Source organism: Schistocerca americana, chromosome 11, assembly GCF_021461395.2.
Source record: "Schistocerca americana isolate TAMUIC-IGC-003095 chromosome 11, iqSchAmer2.1, whole genome shotgun sequence".
Classification (NCBI taxonomy): domain Eukaryota; kingdom Metazoa; phylum Arthropoda; class Insecta; order Orthoptera; family Acrididae; genus Schistocerca; species Schistocerca americana.
Genome location: NC_060129.1, coordinates 115,929,344 through 115,949,855, shown reverse-complemented (window position 1 = coordinate 115,949,855; position 20,512 = coordinate 115,929,344). Strand labels below are relative to the sequence as shown.

At 41.4% G+C, this 20,512-nt stretch overlaps 1 protein-coding gene across 1 annotated transcript in view; it reads left to right on the top strand.

Moving 5' to 3' along the window:
- LOC124553348 (GIGYF family protein Gyf) overlaps positions 1 to 20,512 on the top strand; it is a 170,580-nt gene that overhangs the window by 75,428 nt on the left and 74,640 nt on the right. Inside the window, exons 10-12 of the mRNA XM_047127223.1 lie at positions 1,631 to 1,791; positions 12,057 to 12,153; positions 20,140 to 20,367. Coding sequence (XP_046983179.1) covers positions 1,631 to 1,791; positions 12,057 to 12,153; positions 20,140 to 20,367 — 486 coding nt within the window. The remainder of the gene's footprint in view (positions 1 to 1,630; positions 1,792 to 12,056; positions 12,154 to 20,139; positions 20,368 to 20,512) is intronic.

The following is a 20,512-nucleotide window of genomic DNA, read 5'->3' as shown; positions in this document are numbered from 1 at the left end:
TAAAAAAGTTCGTGACAAGCCTTTTGATGCATCTTATGTATATATAACATACATAAAGTGCAAGGGTGTATCCTATGCGTAACTTTTACAGCTTAAAACGTTATTTCTCACAGTTTACATTTTCCTGCATTTTACACTTTTTTTGTTTTTTAAGTCCCATGAAAAGTATAAAAGTTGGATTTCACATCAGTGAGAACCAATTTTTTGCAGTTTTTGGTTTGTGCGTGTGCGCGCGCGCACATTTATTCCTTGCAAAGTTCATTTATCAGTGACGATGACTAGTTTATGTACTACGAAAATTTATTAATGCACTGATCCAGATCAGCAACTACAATACTTAACAACAGTCTAGTAGTGGTGTTAATTGTGGCTCAAGTTCACGTTTACATGAAAAAGGCAAAGTTTGCAATCACCATTGTTTTATAATACAAAACATTACTCCATTAATTCAGTCCATAATGTGAACCATTATGTCCAACAACCACTTGTTTCGATGACTGTAACATTCCTTGCTGTTGCTAATCACAACAAGGTGTTCATTGATTTTATTTGCTGAAATCACTCAAATTATATAAACACTAGTATTACCAAGTTTTGCGGTTGACAGTATGCAGAGTTTAGCATACTGAATGTGCATAGTTGGGACGTGAGTTAGCACCGAGAATTCACCTGACATGTCTTGCTTGTAATCTTTCAAACCACAAACTGGCAATTTTGTGATAAGAGATCTTCTTATAAAAACTCACAGGAACAAACAGTTATTTCGAAAACTTCCTAATGCTTTTAATAATGTCTAGGTGGGGTTTTACTGTTTTTGATGTATTCAGAGAGCAAATACACTGGACTTGCATTTGGGAGGACGACGGTTCAAACCTGCGTCCAGCCATCCTGATTTAGGTTTTTCGTGATTTCCCTTAATCACTTCGGGCAAATGCCGATACGGTTCTTTGAAAGGGCACAGCCTACTTCCTTCCCCATCCTTCCCTAATCTGATGGGACTGATGACCTCGCTGTTTGGTCCCCTCCCGCAAATCAACCAACCAATCAGAGAACAAATAGCATTTGTATTTTTTTTTAAATTGCTGGTTGAAATTTAGAAAAATGCATGGACACTATTATTCCTATGCAATAATATTGCAAACTCTGGTAAATTTCAGGAAATTATTTAATTATTTCTGATAATTCAAAATACTTTCCTGTAAAGTGGGACTGCCAGACTTTTCTGTCGATGTTGGTAAACTTCTTCAGATATACTGATTAGCCAGGTTTTTGTATGTAGTGAAATGTAGAGATAACATCAATTAATTGTATTTTCTAATTATGAGTGCGTGTTCGAAACAGGACAATATTATGAAACGAATAGTTGCTACTCACCATATAGCTGAGATGTGACTCTGCATCTCAATTGTATGGTGAATAATAACTATTCTTTTCATAATATTGTTACATTCCATCCTGGGTTTTCCATTATTGAATTTTGTTCTAAACAGAACAAAATGATAACCTGGAATTAAAGGAATCTTAGGTACTGGAGAGACTCTTATCTTAAATCCGAGTGGTTACTCGAGCTCACAAGTAGTGCAAGGTTTCTCATGCCCCACCACTTTAATCGTACTGTCTCGCATTCCAGGCGGACGCAATCCCCCCCGTCTCTTCCGTTTCTGTGCCGCCGCTGGTGCCTGCGGCGCCACCACCCACGTCCGACATCCTTTCGGATAGCCACGGCCATAATCTGCTGATGCAACAGTATCAGTACCAGTACACCATGCTGCAGAGACAGCTGCTTCTGGGGTGAGTCGACACATTGTTTGAATTGCTCTATAGGTTAAAACTTCAGCAACCGTTGGCTCGTGTGCATGACTTTTTGACATGTTGAGAAATGTCTTTAATATCAGTACACCATGTAGTTATGCAGTTCTTGAATAACTTTTTGTCAGTGTTTGTAGGAAAGCATATAACTGTACTAAAATAAGGTTGTTTCTCATAAAAATGCTGCACTTTTTCTTAACGCTGTTTTGATCCATAATAGATATTTTTATCAATTAGTTAAGAAATATTTTGGTTTTTGCAATTGAATGTTAAATTTGTTTCCAGCCGCACATTTTACCTATTCATATTATATATAAAGTTAATGGTAAATGCACTGCCGGGCACAAATATGAAGCACCGTAAGGGGGAGGAGGGTGGGAAATGAAACTTCAGTTGGGAAGAGTATGTGATGTTATTTCAGTGATTGTAGCATCGGGTGATGCTGAGGGGATTAGATTAGGAAATGAGACACTTAAAGTAGTAAAGGAGTTTTGCTATTTAGGGAGTAAAATAACTGATGATGGTCGAAGTAGAGAGGATATAAAATGTAGACTGGCAATGGCAAGGAAATCGTTTCTGAAGAAGAGAAATTTGTTAACATCGAGTATAGATTTAAGTGTCAGGAAGTCGTTTCTGAAAGTATTTGTATGGAGTGTAGCCGTGTATGGAAGTGAAACATGGACGATAAATAGTTTGGACAAGAAGAGAATAGAAGCTTTCGAAATGTGGTGCTACAGAAGAATGCTGAAGATAAGGTGGGTAGATCACGTAACTAATGAGGGGTATTGAATAGGATTGGGGAGAAGAGAAGATTGTGGCACAACTTGATTAGAAGAAGGGACATGATCGGTTGGTAGGACATGTTTTGAGGCATCAAGGGATCACAGATTTAGCATTGGAGGGCAGCGTGGAGGGTAAAAATCATAGAGGGAGACCAAGAGATCAATACACTAAGCAGATTCAGAAGGATGTAGGTTGCAGTAGGTACTGGGAGATGAAGAAGCTTGCACAGGATAGAGTAGCATGGAGAGCTGCATCAAACCAGTCTCAGGACTGAAGACCACAACAACAACAACAACAACAACAACAACAACATCATCGACTCAAATTTACAAAGAACTTTGCACTGTGCACCCACTTATCAGTATGGTGTTTACATCTCATCTGGCCTGGATGCACCTACTGATTGGGTTGGGGATGGTGACATAACCGTTACGTCCTCTCTTGAGGCCCACAAGTGTTCTAACTGGTCCTTGGTATCCTGTATAATGGCCCAGGCGGGGTATTTTGCTACTCGCAGGAGTGCCTCAAATTCACGCATACAATTAATATGGACTCTGGTGACATGATCAGCATTGTCCTGTTGAAAAGTGGCACAATGTTATTGTTGCTTGACAGGTAACACTTGATGACACAATATGTCTGTGTCCTACAATTGTGGCAGTAGAGTTCCCCCAATCACTACCAGTTGTGACCTGGAGTCATACGTGGTGACTCCCCACACAATCATGCTACGGAGTAACTCTGCTCGTGCTCACTATCCCTCTCCCCCTAAAACATTTTAAGAATGAGACCTCTCTCGAGGTCACCGCCACACTCAGACGATTATCATCCAGTATAGTACAGAAGTGCACTCCGTTGCTGAACACTATAGACACTTCCCAGTCACGGCATGACTCCAGACACAGCCATTTGTGGTGTTGTGTTAACTGCAGCCTACACATGGGATGGTAATTCCCTAGCCCAGATGCCACTAGTCTCCAACTGACAGTGTGGGATATCACAGAATATTCCAGGGACTCCATTATTTGTGAAGAGATTACGATGTGCTTCGTGGACAGTACAATGGTTACCTCGTTTTGTGATCAGACGTGATCGACTGGAAACTGTACGACGAGTATGCCTGCCTTTATGTTCCCGTGCAACCCGGCAACGGGGCACTGTCACATCAGAATGCCTCACAAATCTGGATGTTACATGATTTGACCAGCTAATCGAATGGAGGCTGATAATGAGGCCTCTTTCAAACTGTCTCTTCCACAACAATCATTCAGCACCTGACTCTATTAATGCCTCTTGTATACCCTACTAGGCCTGTAAACACATAGAACACTTGTGCTCTCTAATGGCTGTTTGGTCACAGAGAATTGCAGCTCTAATCATTTACATGTCCCTCAGTGGCATTGTGTGTAGGAAGCTGCATTCATATCCTGCCAGGTCTCCTAGGTGCTTCACTTTTTTGTCAGGCAGTAAAAAATGTATATTCTCTTTCTGTTTATATTTTTCATGGTAAGTTCCGAATTAGTAAGAATATTTTCCTTTTGTCCACTTTTTTGTGACTTAGCATATTTTCATTTTAATCTATGGCATACTGTGTGAGACACACTTCTGAGCGGTAAGCATTCCTGCTCCTCTCTCAGCTCTACCATTCCCCATGATCCTTCAGTCAACCACAGTACAAGAGAGCAAGTCCATGTGTATCAGGTAAGGTTGCATGTGGTGAATTGCATGACTGCAGCATACAGTCAGTTGGAAGCCCGTACTGTGAGCATGTATTACCTACTCAGAACCTATAGATACACGAAAAGAAGAGAAAAATGAAAGAAAGACTGTAATCTCATAAAATATTTGCAGTGAAATTATTTTCTTTATATTACAGCCCCCTGCTGATGCCTAGAATGAATAGATGAAATATATTTGGTTAGAAACAAAAGAAACATTCAGTTGCGAATGATGAAATTATTATTATTTATGTTGAAAATATAACTCAAGTACCAATAGAGGAAGAACAGCTGCAAATATTAACAATGTTACAATAACTCACTCTGACACACTGTCAAACAGCGTAAAATAGTTTATATTGTGTGGCAGTGGTGTGTCGGAGCGAGTTACTACAGTGACAAAAATAAGTACCGGGTGATCAGAAAGTCAGTATAAATTTGAAAACTTAATAAACCACGGAATAATGTAGATAGAGTGTTAAAAATTGACACACATGCTTGGAATGACATGGAGTTTTATTAGGAAAAAAAAAAAAACATATTGCTAGACGCGTGAAAAATCTCTTGCGCGCGTCGTTTGGTGATGATCGTGTGCTCAGCCGCCACTTTCGTCGTGCTTAGCCTCACAGGTCCCCAGACCTCAGTCCGTGCGATTATTGGCTTTGGGGTTACCTGAAGTTGCAAGTGTATCGTGATCGACCGACATCTCTAGGGATGCTGAAAGACAACATCCAACGCCAATGGCTCAACATAACTTCGGACATGCTTTACAGTGCTGTTCACAACATTATTCCTCGACTACAGCTATTGTTGAGGAATGATGGTGGACATATTGAGCATTTCCTGTAAAGAACATCATCTTTGCTTTGTCTTACTTTGTTATGCTAATTATTGCTATTCTGATCAGATGAAGCGCCATCTATCAGACATTTCTTGAACGTTGTTTTTTTTGTTCTAATAAAACCCCATGTCATTCCAAGCATGTGTGTCAATTTGTACCTCTCTGTCTACATTATTCCGTGATTTATTCAGTAATCAGATTTATACTAACTTTTTGATCACCCGGTATTTGACAATGTACTTAACATTTTTTAAAACACAGTGGTATTAAACTTTTACCAATGAAAAATAAGAGTAGTTTTTCAGATACATTCACAATTAATCTAACCAATAGTGTGTGATTTTATTTTATTTTATTTATTTATTAATTTTTTTGACATGTTTTTCTTGGGACAGAATTACCCAGTGACGTAAGTTTTATTGGTAAAGCAGTGGTAAAATAAGCCAGTTCTGTCAACATTGAAGACATATTTAGCTCATTTTAGTATTGAAAGCAACATATACAGCAAAAAGTCTGTAGTCACATTCAGGGAAACTTCGTTAGCTTCACCACATTTATTCATAACATGCCTTTCGTTTTCTTGAACATTCCAGCCAGCTTGGAAATGCAGAAATCTCATTTCCCTGTGTTTTGCAAAGTCATAAGCTCTTTCCAGCAAAAGTATTCTGAAACCAAGCTGTTTCAACCAAAGAAGCAACACATTCTCTAACATTGTCTATTTCTTGGTATTTAACTGTTCTCATACATTTTCTCTCTAGCTGAACTCTGTTGAGTAACCAGTGCCCACTCTCTTTACATATTTCTATTGTTGACCGCTGTTTTTATCGACTGCGTTAAGCAGCTCCATCTTCATTTTAAGTGAAATACTGGTTTGTTTCCATCCCAGTTTGTCATTGTGTGAGAAAAAGAAAAAAAAATATAGTACTTTCATTTAAAGACTAAAAGAACAGAATAATTTTGAGACACAATGCATGGGTTGTTGACACATTCATCACTGAATTTCAAAACTGACTTCAGCTTTTTTGATATTGGCACTACCAAAGACAAGTGGTAACAAAGCAACAAAAGTAGCAACCATTCTGCACATTATTTGCTCAAACAAGAGGGAGAGAAAAATTCGGCAAATCTGGGTAGTGGTGTGACTGCAGAAAGAACATATTCATTCTTCAGAGAAGTGAAATCTTTTTAGGCCTGATGATTTTTGTTGCAAATTAAAAGGAAAAAGGTATGAAATTACATAGCATTTTGTTGGTACTGCTGTAATGTTTTCTATTTATGAATTTTTTTCTTTTTACTGATTTTTCATGTTAAATATTTTTCACTGCATATGGAGAGTGGTTGTTTTTACCCTTTTAATAATTTTTGTTCCCTCCATAACTTGACATTACTGCATGTTTTTGTAATGTTAGGAATGAAATTAAAATAGGATGTAAACAAACAAAAGAAATTATAGAACTGTACATATGAGTGTGTCTTGTTATTGTGTGTAAATATTCTGAAAAGAAAATGTTTTTCTTGCTGTATGCATTAGATGTGTGCATGGGGGTGAGGACATATGGGAAATTTGCACTAGTCAGCTTAGTCTTGCATATGCACAATATGTTTTTTCTTGATTCCTGTAAATTGCCCACAAACTGAGTCTATGTCTTTACATGTAACTGTTCTGTTTGTTAAGGTGAAGTACAATTCCCATTCTCTATTCCATCTTAAAGAAGTGTCTGAAGGGAGCAATGTTACTAGAGTAGTTTATTATGTTCTGTCGCGAATATTCTATCACTGAGGTAAAATATGCAGCACCCAACTGAGCTAGAGAGAATTTTGTGATCGGCAAATAGTTTCTATTAGAAGGAGCATGAAAGCTAATGTGAATGTGGAGTAAGACAATTAACATGACACCACAATATGAAATTTCATCTCGTGAAGCATGTGTGCACAGGAAAAACACATTCAGTTAGTCATATTTTTAAAATCTGTACCAATAAAATGCCAGATTGCTTGCTACATTATGTGCTGAGCAAAGCAGATGCCTAGGTGGTGTTTACAATTTGTTACAGTAAAATATTGCCAAGTGGTATGTCGATGGTAGAAAGTCTCATCATTCTAAGTGCACGGGTTCGGGTGCAGTTCCACAGATCGTTTAACAGTGATAACTTTTGACATGAACTAGAAAGATGTGGGAAAACAAATTTACAGGCAGTAGGAATAAGGGAAGGGGGGGGGGGGGGGCAGACCTGAAAACAACTCTAACTTCTCTATAAAAAGCAAATACCTCCCTCCCACCAACCAAAACTTCACTCTGCTTCACAGTACTCTCCATAGCATTAAAACAAGTTTCATTCCAGTGTTGAAATCTACCCCTTTTTAATATCTGCTAGTGCAGTCATAACATTGCATATTATGTTTTCATAGTCAAACTGCTTTCCTTTGAGTCTCCTTTCATCCTTTGGAACATGAAGAAGTAAGAGAGAGATAAATCTGTTGAATAGGGCCTGTGGCTAAAGATGGTCATGTTCGTTGTGGCCAAAAACTTGAACACAGAGAACAATGTGTGTGGGAGTGTTGTCATGATTCAGGAACTGCTTGTCAGAATTACACAAAGCTTGACATTTGTGTGCAACCTTTTTGTAACCTCCAGGCAGAATTATTAGTTTGCTGTCTGCCACAGGATGAATTCTTAGTGTACAATCTCTTTGAGGTAAAAAAAAGAATACAAACAGGTCAGTGCTGTCTTCACATGTGATTTCACTTGTTGGGCTTTTTAACACAAGGTCAGCCAGGTGATTTCTATTAGTTTCACTATTATTTACTTCCGCACGATTTTGTTGAAAAAATAGGATTGTCTTAGAGTGCATCCTTCGGTTCACGACAGACTCAATCCCACTGATCCACTCTGTCCCCGTTGAGCAAACTTTGCTGATACTATATGTATTCCCCAATTGATGTCTTAAATGCACTGATTTGTGCTTGGGGGTAATCCGGATAACTCTTTGAGTTTGTCGATTTTTCTGTGTCTGTCTTCACTGGTGACATTACAGATTTTGCCGATGTGTTCCTTGGCTTGAGGAGTTGAAGTATGACAGAACAGGGCTGATCTTCAGTGGCCATTACCCTTTTTAAGCCAGTAAAACCATAGTGGCCACCTGGTTGGACACTATGGTAGGTCATGATTTGAGGTCAACGAAGAAGCACACAGGAATGTGTATAATGCCAACTCCGAGGGTAGTTGGCTGTCTGATGCACAAAAGCATTATTGAAACAGTATGAAAACATCAAATGTTTATTATCCACTGAATACAACAGTTAAGATATCGACATTCGAGCAACCGGTGCTAGCTGGCTGGGATGTCTGCTGCAGTGGTATGCGCCAGACAGCACAGGCTCGCTGCTGGCTGTGGTGCCGACTCAGCTCTATGACGTCAAGAGGCTGGTGACCCGTGGTACGCGAGCGAGGCCACACCTGCATTGTATGTGGCTGCACACAGCTCCCAGGGTACGATGACTGAAGCACCGGTGGCATTGTCGTGAACTACAAACGTGGGATAACAGCCCCTGGCAACAGTACCTATCCTCAGAAGCAGGTGAAGGGCAGCTGCATCAGCTTGCCCTTTGTGACGGTGGAAGAATGACTGCGCGTCCACAGATGGGAAAGGGAGGCCCTCGGGAAGATGGCACCAGTTGTAATAAAGCCCTCCACAGGTATTGCAGATCAAAGTCACCTTAGTTCTTCCCAAAGGTCTCGTCACGGATGCCGATGCTGTGACTCGGTCTCTCCCCAGAGTGGGGCTCACTGTTTCACAGGAGCTCGTAGACAGCTAAAAGAGTTGACGGAGGCTGACGTAGATTCCTCCTACAGCCTGGAATGCTGCAAATGAGTGATATGTATGTGAAGCTGGCCCACATTCCTCGTGATACTGTGAGGTGGCCTGCTTTTCTCGTCTGAGCAGCTGTCTTGGCTGCTTTCTGTCATCACGGTGTAATTCCACCGTGTTGCTGGGTTGCCCATTCAGATTGTGCAGGGTGTAGCAATTGCTTTTGTATTCACCGCAATATCAGCTGTCTTTCTTTGCTGGAATTCTGCATGGCTATTGATCTGTTATGCCTTGCCTCTTGCGTCCCCCAGGGAGGTTTCCAAATTTTGTCTAGCTGCACTGAGTATTCTGTGCCACTTCAGAATGATTTGTGTACTTGAGTTTTACTAAAAGCACATTATTTGTAGGCTGTTCGCATCACAACAACAGTTTCCACTATGTCCTTCTCGAGTGAAATCCAAAACTCCAGACGTACGTTTTTCATGGGTTCCTTTGTGCCGTGAGCGTGCTACAGATTCACACAAAGAACTTTTACAAAAACTGCACTTGCCGCTCGTTGACACCTGGAGAGGTTCCGCAGCAGCTCCCTGGCGCTATAATCCGTAGTTCAGGTACATGATGTGCAGCATTGCGATGCCAGTTACATCCCCCCACCCCCACCCCTCCCCCCGCAGTTGTTGTATAACTTTGCATTTTTCGTGCAGGAAGCTGGTAGTGGAGAGAGCGAGTACTTCATGTACGTATCTTACATCTACGCACAATTGTCTTCAAAATGGTCAGCTTGTCAGTACATCACTCCCATGATTCTGACACTGCTAAAATGTGCTTGGAAGTCTTTTTGAAGTGCGTCTGGCACCTTCTCCAGATCTCGATAATGGTGACAAAATAGTGACTTTGAGCTTTGATATTCGTCTTTAGGAGGATGACGTAGGCTGCAGGAGCCTCATCTGGTTAATAGAATGGGTGTAGAAGAGCGATAATACAGTTTCTGGTGAGAAGAGAATACGAGGGCAGGGTGTGTTGTCATCGTGGAGCAGTCAGTTTCTTGTACACCATACTTCCTGTCATTTTCACCATATGTCCTCCCTCCGATAGTTACTTTGTGTCAGGGTCGTATCCGTTCACTCCTGTTTTGTCACTGTGAATGGTCCTCGACCTGAAAGACAGGGGTCATTCACTGCACGCTAATGGAATTCTCGGCAGATTTTGACACTGCGTTTCTTCTGCTGCTGTGTCACCAGCCTGGAGATGAACTTGGCAGCAACACAATGATTGTCAAAATTACACCTGAAGTTGCCTTCACTTTTAGTACGGCATACTGACCGTGGCAATAATGTTGTGGATTCTTCTCAGGCGATCCTCGTGCACAGATTGCTGAACGGTTTCGTCATTTTTGGGTGTTTTTCCTGTTGACTGTCATCCTGATATCTCATGGTATTCTCGTGATGTCTTCAGCTCTCAAAGCATGCTTGCTGCTCCGAACACCAGGCACGACCGACTGCAGCATCTGCATACACTTGCCGAATTTCCCCAGTTTCACACTGAAATCGCAGATGTCACAAATGTGGTCAGAATAACACCAGCTGTCTCTTGGCACACTTGGCTTACGAACGTTGGTGCTCCCTATGCTTATGTGTGCAGTCTTTAACACTTGTCATCTGTTAGTGTGTTACATAGCTAGTCTCAACAGGTTTTGATACCTCCTTGAAGAAGTAAAGATGCTCTACATTATCCTAGTTTGTGGAACTACTAGTTGCTTGCTCAGGAAAGAGAAATTGATATTTTCGAGAAGGTTGGCCCTTAGATGAATGGGGGACACGCATAATGTGGATGAGTATAGTCGCTTTTATTTGTAACAGCGCGGTTTGATTTTGAGTGGGTCAAATCATTTAAGTGATTTTGTAAAAATTTGTCTGTTTTATATGTGACCAGCCATTAGAGAACAGTGTTTGCACTCCCAGCAACCACAGCATTAAGTGCCAGGTTACACAAGCACTTAGAAATGAAAATTAGATATTTGTGTTATGTGTGCACACAAAAATTGAGTGTGATAAATCTTTCTCAAATCAGAGTTGGTGTTAGATGCTGGTACAGTAGCTGGTTTGCCTCATTAAAATATATTATCAGTTATTAAATATGTAAATTTTGCTTAAGGCTGTTAATTTTGTATAGTTCGATTTTCAAGCAGAAATAATAAAAATGTAGGTACGCTCACAGGCATAAATATAATGTTTAATCCAGCTAGCGAGCAGTACAACACAGAGCTACTAACTTGTTATGATGATTGTTTTGACACAGTTTTTTGTATTCCAGTTTGTGATCTGGACACCACTGAAACTTGCTCGAAGTTTGGAATAGCAGTTAGTATTTATACCTCTGCACATATTTCCAATAATGATTTTTACTTGAAAATGAGGAATACTGCAAATAGCAATCACAATAAATTTAAAAAAATTGGCAGCTGTTGGCAAAATTTGTTGTTTAATATCTGTGTGAAGGTTGTGCATCCATTCATTCCACTTAAAAGGCAATTTCAACAAACTTGGTATCTCTGATAAGGAGACGACTGACTGGCCATCAGATGAATGTGTGAAACGAATTGAGGAAAGTTTTTTAAACATGTCTGTAAACTTTAAAAATTGCAGGTTCTATTAGAATATAGATTATTCATATCTGCTTAACATTTTGTGATTCAAAAATTAAATGATTCGGGTCCATCGTTTTTAATGACCTTGTGGCTTATCAGGGTGGTCTACATAGGATGATGGAATATTTTAAACATGAGTGGTTGTCATTTTAAGCCCCTTAAAATCCATTGAGAACTCCAGTGTCCTTCGCCATTTTCGGCGAGGATTTCGGATAATTTATGGTGGGTTTGACACAGCTGTCCTTCCCGTGCCCGCGATCGGTAGCAAAGTCCGTGCAGTCGACACTCCATGAACTGTCGACGACACGAGCCGTCGGTGACAGTTGCCGGAGTGTGTCTCATGTCCACACGCGTGTAAGCCTTTACGTCTCTCTCGAGTCGTGTGGAAGGTGGCAGTAGGTGGAGGCGGGCGGCCGTGAGGGTGACGGGCACTGGTTGGCGTGTTGCAGGCAGCAGGCGGCGGTGCACGCGGCAGCCCAGGCGGCTATCGGCGAGCTGTCCCAGTCGGACCGCTGGGCCACACTCTCCCCCATCGAGCAGAGGCGGGTGAGTCGGCTGTGCTTCCACTACCCACCAGCAGCTAACACGCAGTGGTGCCTGGGGTAGCTATTCCTAGTCCTCTCATTACAGTTGTATACTGGTTCCGGGCGGCAGCAGCACGTACGGGTACTGGCAAAATTTCACAGTAGTTACAGATTCCACTATGAGCAAATTGGAGGAAAGAATTTGAAGAAAGGCTATTAACATACAAATTTTGTTGCTTATAGGTACTCACCTACTATGAACCTTACATATGACAATTTGGTTTCACAACTGACTGAAGTTGTAACCTTTATTCGTATTACTGCAGCCACAGATGTTTGGTTATTTACCAACTCTTGAACTGGGAAGTTGAGTCAACACACAGGTTTGTGCAAATTACAAAGTGCAGGGGGGGGGGGGGGGGGGGGACTTGTATAGTAATTTTGAGAAACCATGCTTACTCATAGGATTAATCAAATAACCACAAAGATTTTTTCAGTAGACAGTCATGTTAGTGAGGTAATGAAATGTTTATGTATTGACCTGTACTACTACACAGATATCTGAGGTAAACAATTTAGGACTGAAGGTGACAACTCATCAGATAGCAGCTTTGAATCATTACTTACAACTTTGTTACCTTAAAAACAAAGATTCTGTAACTTACCAAACAAAAGCATCGGTACGTTGATAGAAACAATAACACACACACACAAATTTCTAGCTTTTGCAACCCACAGTTGCTTCATCAGGAAAGAGGGAAGGAGAGGGAAAGACGAAAGGATGTGGGTTTTAAGGGAGAGGGTAAGGAGTCATTCCAATCCCGGGAGTGGAAAGACTTACCTTGGGGGGGGGGGGGGGGGGGGCTGGTATACACTCTCTCGTGCACACACACACACACACACACACACACACACACACACACACACATATATCCATCCGCACATAAGAGATATATCTAAAAACAAAGATGATTCGTCTTTCCCTCTTTCCTGATGAAGCAACCGTGGGTTGCAAAACCTTGAATTTTGTGTGTGTGTTTGTATTTGTTTGTGTGTCTCTAAACATACCAACGCTTTCGTTTGGTAAGTTACATCATCTTTGATATATATAAATTTAAAAAAATCTGGAGAGGGTGCATGTGACACACACACACACACACACACACACACACACACACACACACACTACACTGTTTCAGGACTACAAAGAAAGAGACAGCAGGTGCATAGAATACGAATGCACCACGGCGCTGGTGATCTTTTGCAGTGCACGCTGACGGGGTGTGATCATAATTTGTGGTAGTGAATTGGCAGGGGTTATGGAACAGCGACAGGGGGGACTGCAGAGAAAAGGATGTGTGTGCGGGATGAGTGTGTTATCAAAGATTTGTGCCAGAAGTATTATGGCAATGGAGGATTGTTGCAGATAACTCCCATCTACGTAGTTGAGAGAATCTGAGAAGGGAGGGTGCCCAGTCGGTACAGGTTGTGAAGAAATAATTGAAATTGAGTTGTGCTGATAGTCTTCCGCTAAATAGTCTGCTCTGTTCTAGGGCACAGTTCACTCAGGTGGGCAGCTAATTCATCTTACTCAGATAGAATGCTGTGCATAAATTACAGTAGAGCTGGTATATAACATGGCTCCTTCTGCAGATGGTGGTGAATCTTATAGGAGAAGGTAAGGTGAACTTGGGATGGGAGTGGGCTAGGAAGTGCTGGGTGTGTTTATGGTACCTGGGTCTTCCAAAGAGAAAAGACTCATGTGGCAAGTGGTTTGAAATGGGTGCGGCATATGTATGGACCAGGATATTGTTAGATTAGTGGCAGCAGAATATCACTTCCATAGGAGTGAAAGTGATTACGAGTTATATATATATATATATGTATATATATAAAAACAAAGATGAGGTGACTTACCGAACAAAAGCGCTGGCAGCGCTTTTGTTCGGTAAGTCACCTCATCTTTGTTTTTATATATAATTTTTCCCACGTGGAATGTTTCCTTCCATTATTTTTATATATATATATATATATATATATATATATATATATATATATATATATATAAAAACAAAGATGATGTGACTTACCAAATGAAAGTGCTGGCAGGTCGACAGAAACACAAACACACACACAAAATTCAAGCTTTCGCAACAAACTGTTGCCTCATCAGGAAAGAGGGAAGGAGAGGGAAAGACGAAAGGATGTGGGTTTTAAGGGAGAGGGTAAGGAGTCATTCCAATCCCGGGAGCAGAAAGACCTATCTTAAGACCTGCCAGCACTTTCATTTGGTAAGTCACATCATCTTTGTTTTTAGATATATTTTTCCTACGTGGAATGTTTCCCTCTATATATATATAAAGATGGCATGTCCGAAAGAACAGATACCATCGGTGACTATGCAGCTCGTTAGAGTGAAATTACAACGAAATGAACACCCTTAGCTGCTTACAGGCGTTGACATGAGCTTCGTGACAGATTAGAACTGAGAGATGGGCCGCAACTCAAAACAAGGGAGCTGTAACTTCATTGGGCAAGTGCTTTACCGACTGAACTATCCAACCTGCCCTCGCAGTTTTAGTTCTGCCAGCACCTCATCTCCTACATACCAAACTTCACAGAAGGTACGAGATAAGGTACTTGCGGAAGTAAAGCTGTGAGGGTGGGTTGTGAGTCGTGCCCGGATAGCTGTCAGTAGAGCCTTTGCCCATGAGCTGCAAAGGTCACAGTTTATAGAGTCCCAGTCTGGCACACACTACTTTAATCGGCTGGGACATTTAAAATTGGGACACAGTTCCCTGCAAAGTGAAAATTTATTTTGCATTAAAATTTTGTTGTGTTGCTGCCTCAACTGTTTTGAGGAGAGGGAGGACCTTTTTGGTTATTTGATTGTTTCTTTGACTAGTCGTGTGTTTTCAAAATTATGATACACTTTGTAATATGCACAAACCTATGAATAGACACAATTTGCTTCATTTTAAGCATTTGAAAATTGTCTAACATCCAAAACTACAGTAATAGAAATAAGGGCTAGAAATTCAGTCAGTTGTGGAAGCATCTTTTCACTTACAATGTTCTCATATGGCCTGAAAGTGTCTGTTTCAAGTTATTTGTGTGACAATAGTTTGATTGATGGTCTGAAGCCTCACCAGCACGAGTTCTTTGAGAATACTGACAATTTTTGCTGGAAATGTCAGATTTCACTTGCAGCCATCAGCTGAAGAACTGGGGCATGGAATTTGCCGAATAGTGACCATGAAAGTCTCGGCGATTCGAGTAGCCTATTCATAGAATGAAATGGGCTTATGTCTCTGTTGTGCATTGGTGTGCTGCATACATTGATTGTCAGGCTACCCCTTACATCAGGTTTGATTTTCAGTTTATCCCTTACATCAGATGTGGCCAAGTAGTGGGCCACAAGCGCCTGCTAATGCTTGTTGTGCGGCCTAGAGTCGAGGAAAAGACAGTGAAATTGAAAAAGAGGAGAAAATCTTGTGCTGTCTCCTTTGATGTGAGATCTTTGGCAGACTCTGTTCATATTGATTTTGTAAGGACTGTAGACACTAGGTCTAGGAAGTAAGTAAATGGCACCATTTTTCCTTTAATTAGGCTGTAATTTTTAGACAAAAATTTATACATCTAAAAAGACCAGTCCCTGTTCCCTCAATTGAGTTGTCAATATGTAAAGGGGACTTATAAAATTATGTGAAGAACCCAAATTACATTAGCTTCTGTACAGAAAGTTATCAGCTTCCCACACAGTAAATGTTGCATTTCCATTTTCATTGACCAAAACGTTCCGATGTTTCCCGTGCAGCATTCACATCACATCATGATCTGATATCTTTCTGTAAAGTGCTGACATAATATGGATTTCTCATCCATCATATTAGACTTATATGCTGTTTTCTGATAATTGCAGCCTAATTAAAGAAACAATGATGGCACTTAATTACTGATTCATCTGCCAGTCTTTAATTTATTGATTTATTTTTCCAAGTGAAATCTGTATTTCCAAAAGCTAATGCTTATGTTCTTGTTTTATGTCTGCCTGTGCTGCTTCATTACAACCAATAATACATGGTGTCTCATAAAATTAACCTTGATTTGTGGTGGTCACAGCCCTACAAATAACATTGATGCAGATATGATATTTGAAATGTGCATACAATCATAAAGTGTTCAGTCAGATGTAATTTCATTTAATGCGCTCAGTGTGAGCACTGCTGGTGGTACATAAAATATCCAAACAATACTCCATATTACTCTTGAGTATCACACTTCAAACTGTCTGAATGATTTGTTTGTGCAAGGTATGCTTACGGTACAGGTGTGACATTTACATTAGTCTTAGAGTAGTGTCTGGTGATCTTGGTGTTTATCGGATCCAACCATTCTTACAATACTGTGATATGGAGATTCTTCATCCTAAGGCTCCTGGGGACATATTGCCCAGATTGTACTCCACCTAGTTGAAACGTTACATGGTATTGCGTTACACTGGCATAGAGCATGTTCTGAAGCATTTCCATGTACTGGATTCGTAGAAAGAAATGGGCTTATGACTCTGTTGTGCATTGGTGTGCTGCATACATTGATTGTCAGGCTACCCCCCTTACATCAGCTTTGATTCTCAGTTTATCCCTAACATCAGATGTGGCCAAATAGCGGGCCACAAGCACCTGCTAATGCTTGTTGTGCGGCCTGCCAAGAGTCGGAAATTTAAGTGTCACAGTTCATACCATTTCTGAAATTCAAAGTTTGCTAATGCATGCAATCATTTCAAGGGTGCGGCCCATTCCTAACCCTGCTTCCACAAAGTGTGCCCCGGGCCAATATTATTGCCCATCCCTGCGTTATACAATCCCACACACATCTTGGCTTTCCATTTCCACAAATACGCACATTATGTGTAATTACAGGGCCACATAAATGAAACTGTTCTTATTAGAAAATACCTTATCAGTATGGAATTAGACACTATTGACCAAGTTTTCTCTTTGTTCAGTTTGGTCGGTTTCTGTTTTTCAAAAATCTGAGTTTTTTAAGTGTACAGTTGCAGCTGTTTGCATAGTACTATGTGCACTATGGTGGACTTCTGTATCTGAGCTGACATGATGCTTGTCTCACTAATTTTGATGGTGATTGTGTAAACACTGTCCGAATGTCCTCACCAATGTCTGCAGACATTGAAGGTCAGACACTGCTTTTCTTTTCACCTGCACCCACATCTAAACAATTTTGCGTGTCTGCCTTAATTTACATGACATCTGATAGTGGTTGGTTTCCCATAAGTTGCTCTGAGCATTTACTGCACTGAAATTAGACAGTTTGTCTCAGCCAACCAGACAACACATTGTGCTTTTTTGTGCGCAGCTGCCACAATTTTATGCTTTACTTGACAGTGGCACTCCCAGGAACTGAAACGTACTGCCATGCAAACTTAATTAGTTTGTCAACACACTAAAAACAGAGTACCGAGGACATATGCCAAGTGTGAATAGTAATAACTGTTTAAAATCAGGTAAACCTTCTGGAAAACTTTGCATACACAGAGATGTGTGGCAAAGTTTTATTGATAATGGCACATATGAGTCCTCTCTCCCGATGTATCACCCAGCTGTGAGACTGACATCTAAAATAGCAACAAGAGATCATTAAAGTGAAAAATTTGATAAGCTTCTCAAGTTAAATTCTCATTCACCTTTCACACAGTTCTATATTGTATAGTATTATTTTTTTTTTAAATTGTAAATATGTAGAACTTTGCAAATACAACTGTATTTACATTTGTTTTGCGTAGTGTGTATTTTCAGTAGTTTGTGGTTGAGGGTACTGGTGAAAGTGTCATGCATTCCATTCTCTTTATGCTTCTCTGTGTGCTTAAATTTTATCCATATTAATCTGTAGTCATACTTAAATTAATTGCCATCTGACAGCTTGCGTGCTAGGGTATCCCCTCCAGCAGTACATCAGTCGGAGATGTGTGGTATTGTGGACTTCCATTTCGTCGCTGCTTTCGCTGTACAAAGCATCTTACATTCCATTAAAAATTGAACTTTTATCTACAACTACATATACTTGAACATGTTAAACAGTTACTGATAAATGTACAAGTGAAGATGTTCGGGGAGGTACTCAGGACCTGTTAATTTGGCATGAGCTTCTGTGTAACATATTCAAGTTTATATTGTTGTGTGTAGTAGTTCTCTCAAACAATGGAAAGTCCAGGACGGAAAGGGTTTGAGTATCTCTCATCATACTCTGAAAAGAGAGAGACCCTCTCCACTATCCTCCCCACCCTCCCACAGTGGTATTCATGTACTACCCAGTATTCCATCTGTCCCTACTCCACCTCTGCTCCCAAACCATTGCCTCGTGGCACATATCCCTGCAATAGACCTAGATGAGAGATATGTCCCATACAATATTCTTCTCACTAACACCTACCCCAGTCATGTCACTGGTATCTCCTTCACCAAAGGCAGGGCCACCTGTGAAAGCAGCCATATACTTAGCTGCAGTAATTCTACGTAGGCACAAAAATTAACAGGCTGTTTATCTGCACAAATGGCCACCGCCAAACTGTGGCTGAGACACAGCTGGACCACCTATTTACTGGATATACTGCACAGTACTGTGTGCTTCACTTTGACTACTTCACAGCCTGTGACATCTGGATTCTTCCCAACAGCACCAGCTTTTATGTATGATGCTGTTGGGTTATCGCTTTATAATGTATCCTTTGTTCCTGTAACCCTGTGGCCTCAACCTTCATAGTCCATAGTCCCTCTCTCTCTCTCTCTCTCTCTCTCTCTCTCTCTCTCTCTCTCTCTCTCCCTCTCTCTCCCCCTCCCTCCCTCTCTCTCTCTCTCTCCTCCTGGTCCCACTCTCCTTCTGTCCTGCTGATGCACATACATAGTCCTTCCCTTCCCTCTCCTCTACTTCTCACATCTCACCCCCACCCTGTGTAGCCTCCCAATGTCCTACTAGCAGCTATACCCTGTTCCCATCACATCCCTGCACGCGCGTACACACACACACACACACACACACACACACACACACACACACACACACACGCAGCACTCTTCCCGCACTCCTACCCTGCCCCCCCCCCCCCCCCCCCCACACACACACACACACACACACACAGGCAGCACTTTTCCCGCACTCCTACCTCCCCTTTCAATAACTCTTCCTTAACTTCGCTGCCCACACCAACTAGATTGCTGCTCACGTCAGGCACCACAAGAATCAGGTCCCAGTGCCCGGAGAAAGTAGCTGTCTGTGTCCGAGTTGTTCTTGCGTGAATGTGTGTGTTTTCTACGTGTGAAGGAGGACTTCATCTCAAAGCTGAAGTATTTATAGCACTCCTGTTTTTCGTTGTTCCCACCTGTAAGTCAACACAGTCTCTCTTATGTCTTAGAAATTTATTTTATTTATAATTTAGTTTCCTAGTATTTAGTATCCACCATTTTCTTTGTTTTTAACAAATGGTAGGTTGTCTGGGAAAGAGTTGTTAAGAAAAAAAATTCAATACATTGCACCATTTCAGAGTTAATTAACATTGAAGTTAGACAATCGGGCCATTGCGTGCACAGATTTGTGCGGCCTGCAAGAGATGGTGTCTCCAATTGTATTCTTCGTTTGGTTTCCTAAAACTGAATGGGAAAGCGATACAGAAATTGTACATCGGACGGTAGTAAGAATTTATCCCAAGCCAGTGGCTGGGCCACCTCGTACTCTGTCCTCTATGCTGTGAGAGCAACTGAAACTAATTGTATCTGGTCCGATTGCCTATCTTCCGTGCTCTTTAACTCTGAAACAGTGCAGCATATCAAAAGTTTTTCTTACAGATTCTCAGCACAACCTACTCCGCAACACCCTTACAAGATTTTCGTACTGTTTCTGGCTATTCTATATAATAATATTTTACAAGTCAGTCACCGTGTTTGCATAAGGCAGTACGATTAGTGTGCGTACGAAAGTGTGGTGCTGCCGGCAGCTGGTGACAGAGCGGCTGGCACTGCAGCAGATGCTGGGTGTGCCGCCGTTGGTGCCCCCCGTGTCGGTGCCTCCGCCGTCCATTGTGGACCTCTTCTCGGTGGCCGCGGCGCAACAGCAGCCGGGACCGCAGCCCGCGCAGCAGCCGCCGCCCCCACCCCCGTCCGCGCAACCCCAGCCCGTGTCCGCGACCAACCCCGTTGCCCAGCTCATCTCCCAGATGCAGATGGTAAGCGGACTGTTGGATGTTATGTGGTTTTCTCACTAGACTGGGATCCTAGTCCACTTCCGTGCGTCGACTCTAGGCAGTTCATTTGTGTGAGGGAGTCGAATTGGTGAAATGAGTAGAGGTATAAATTCAAAAGGCTGCCACG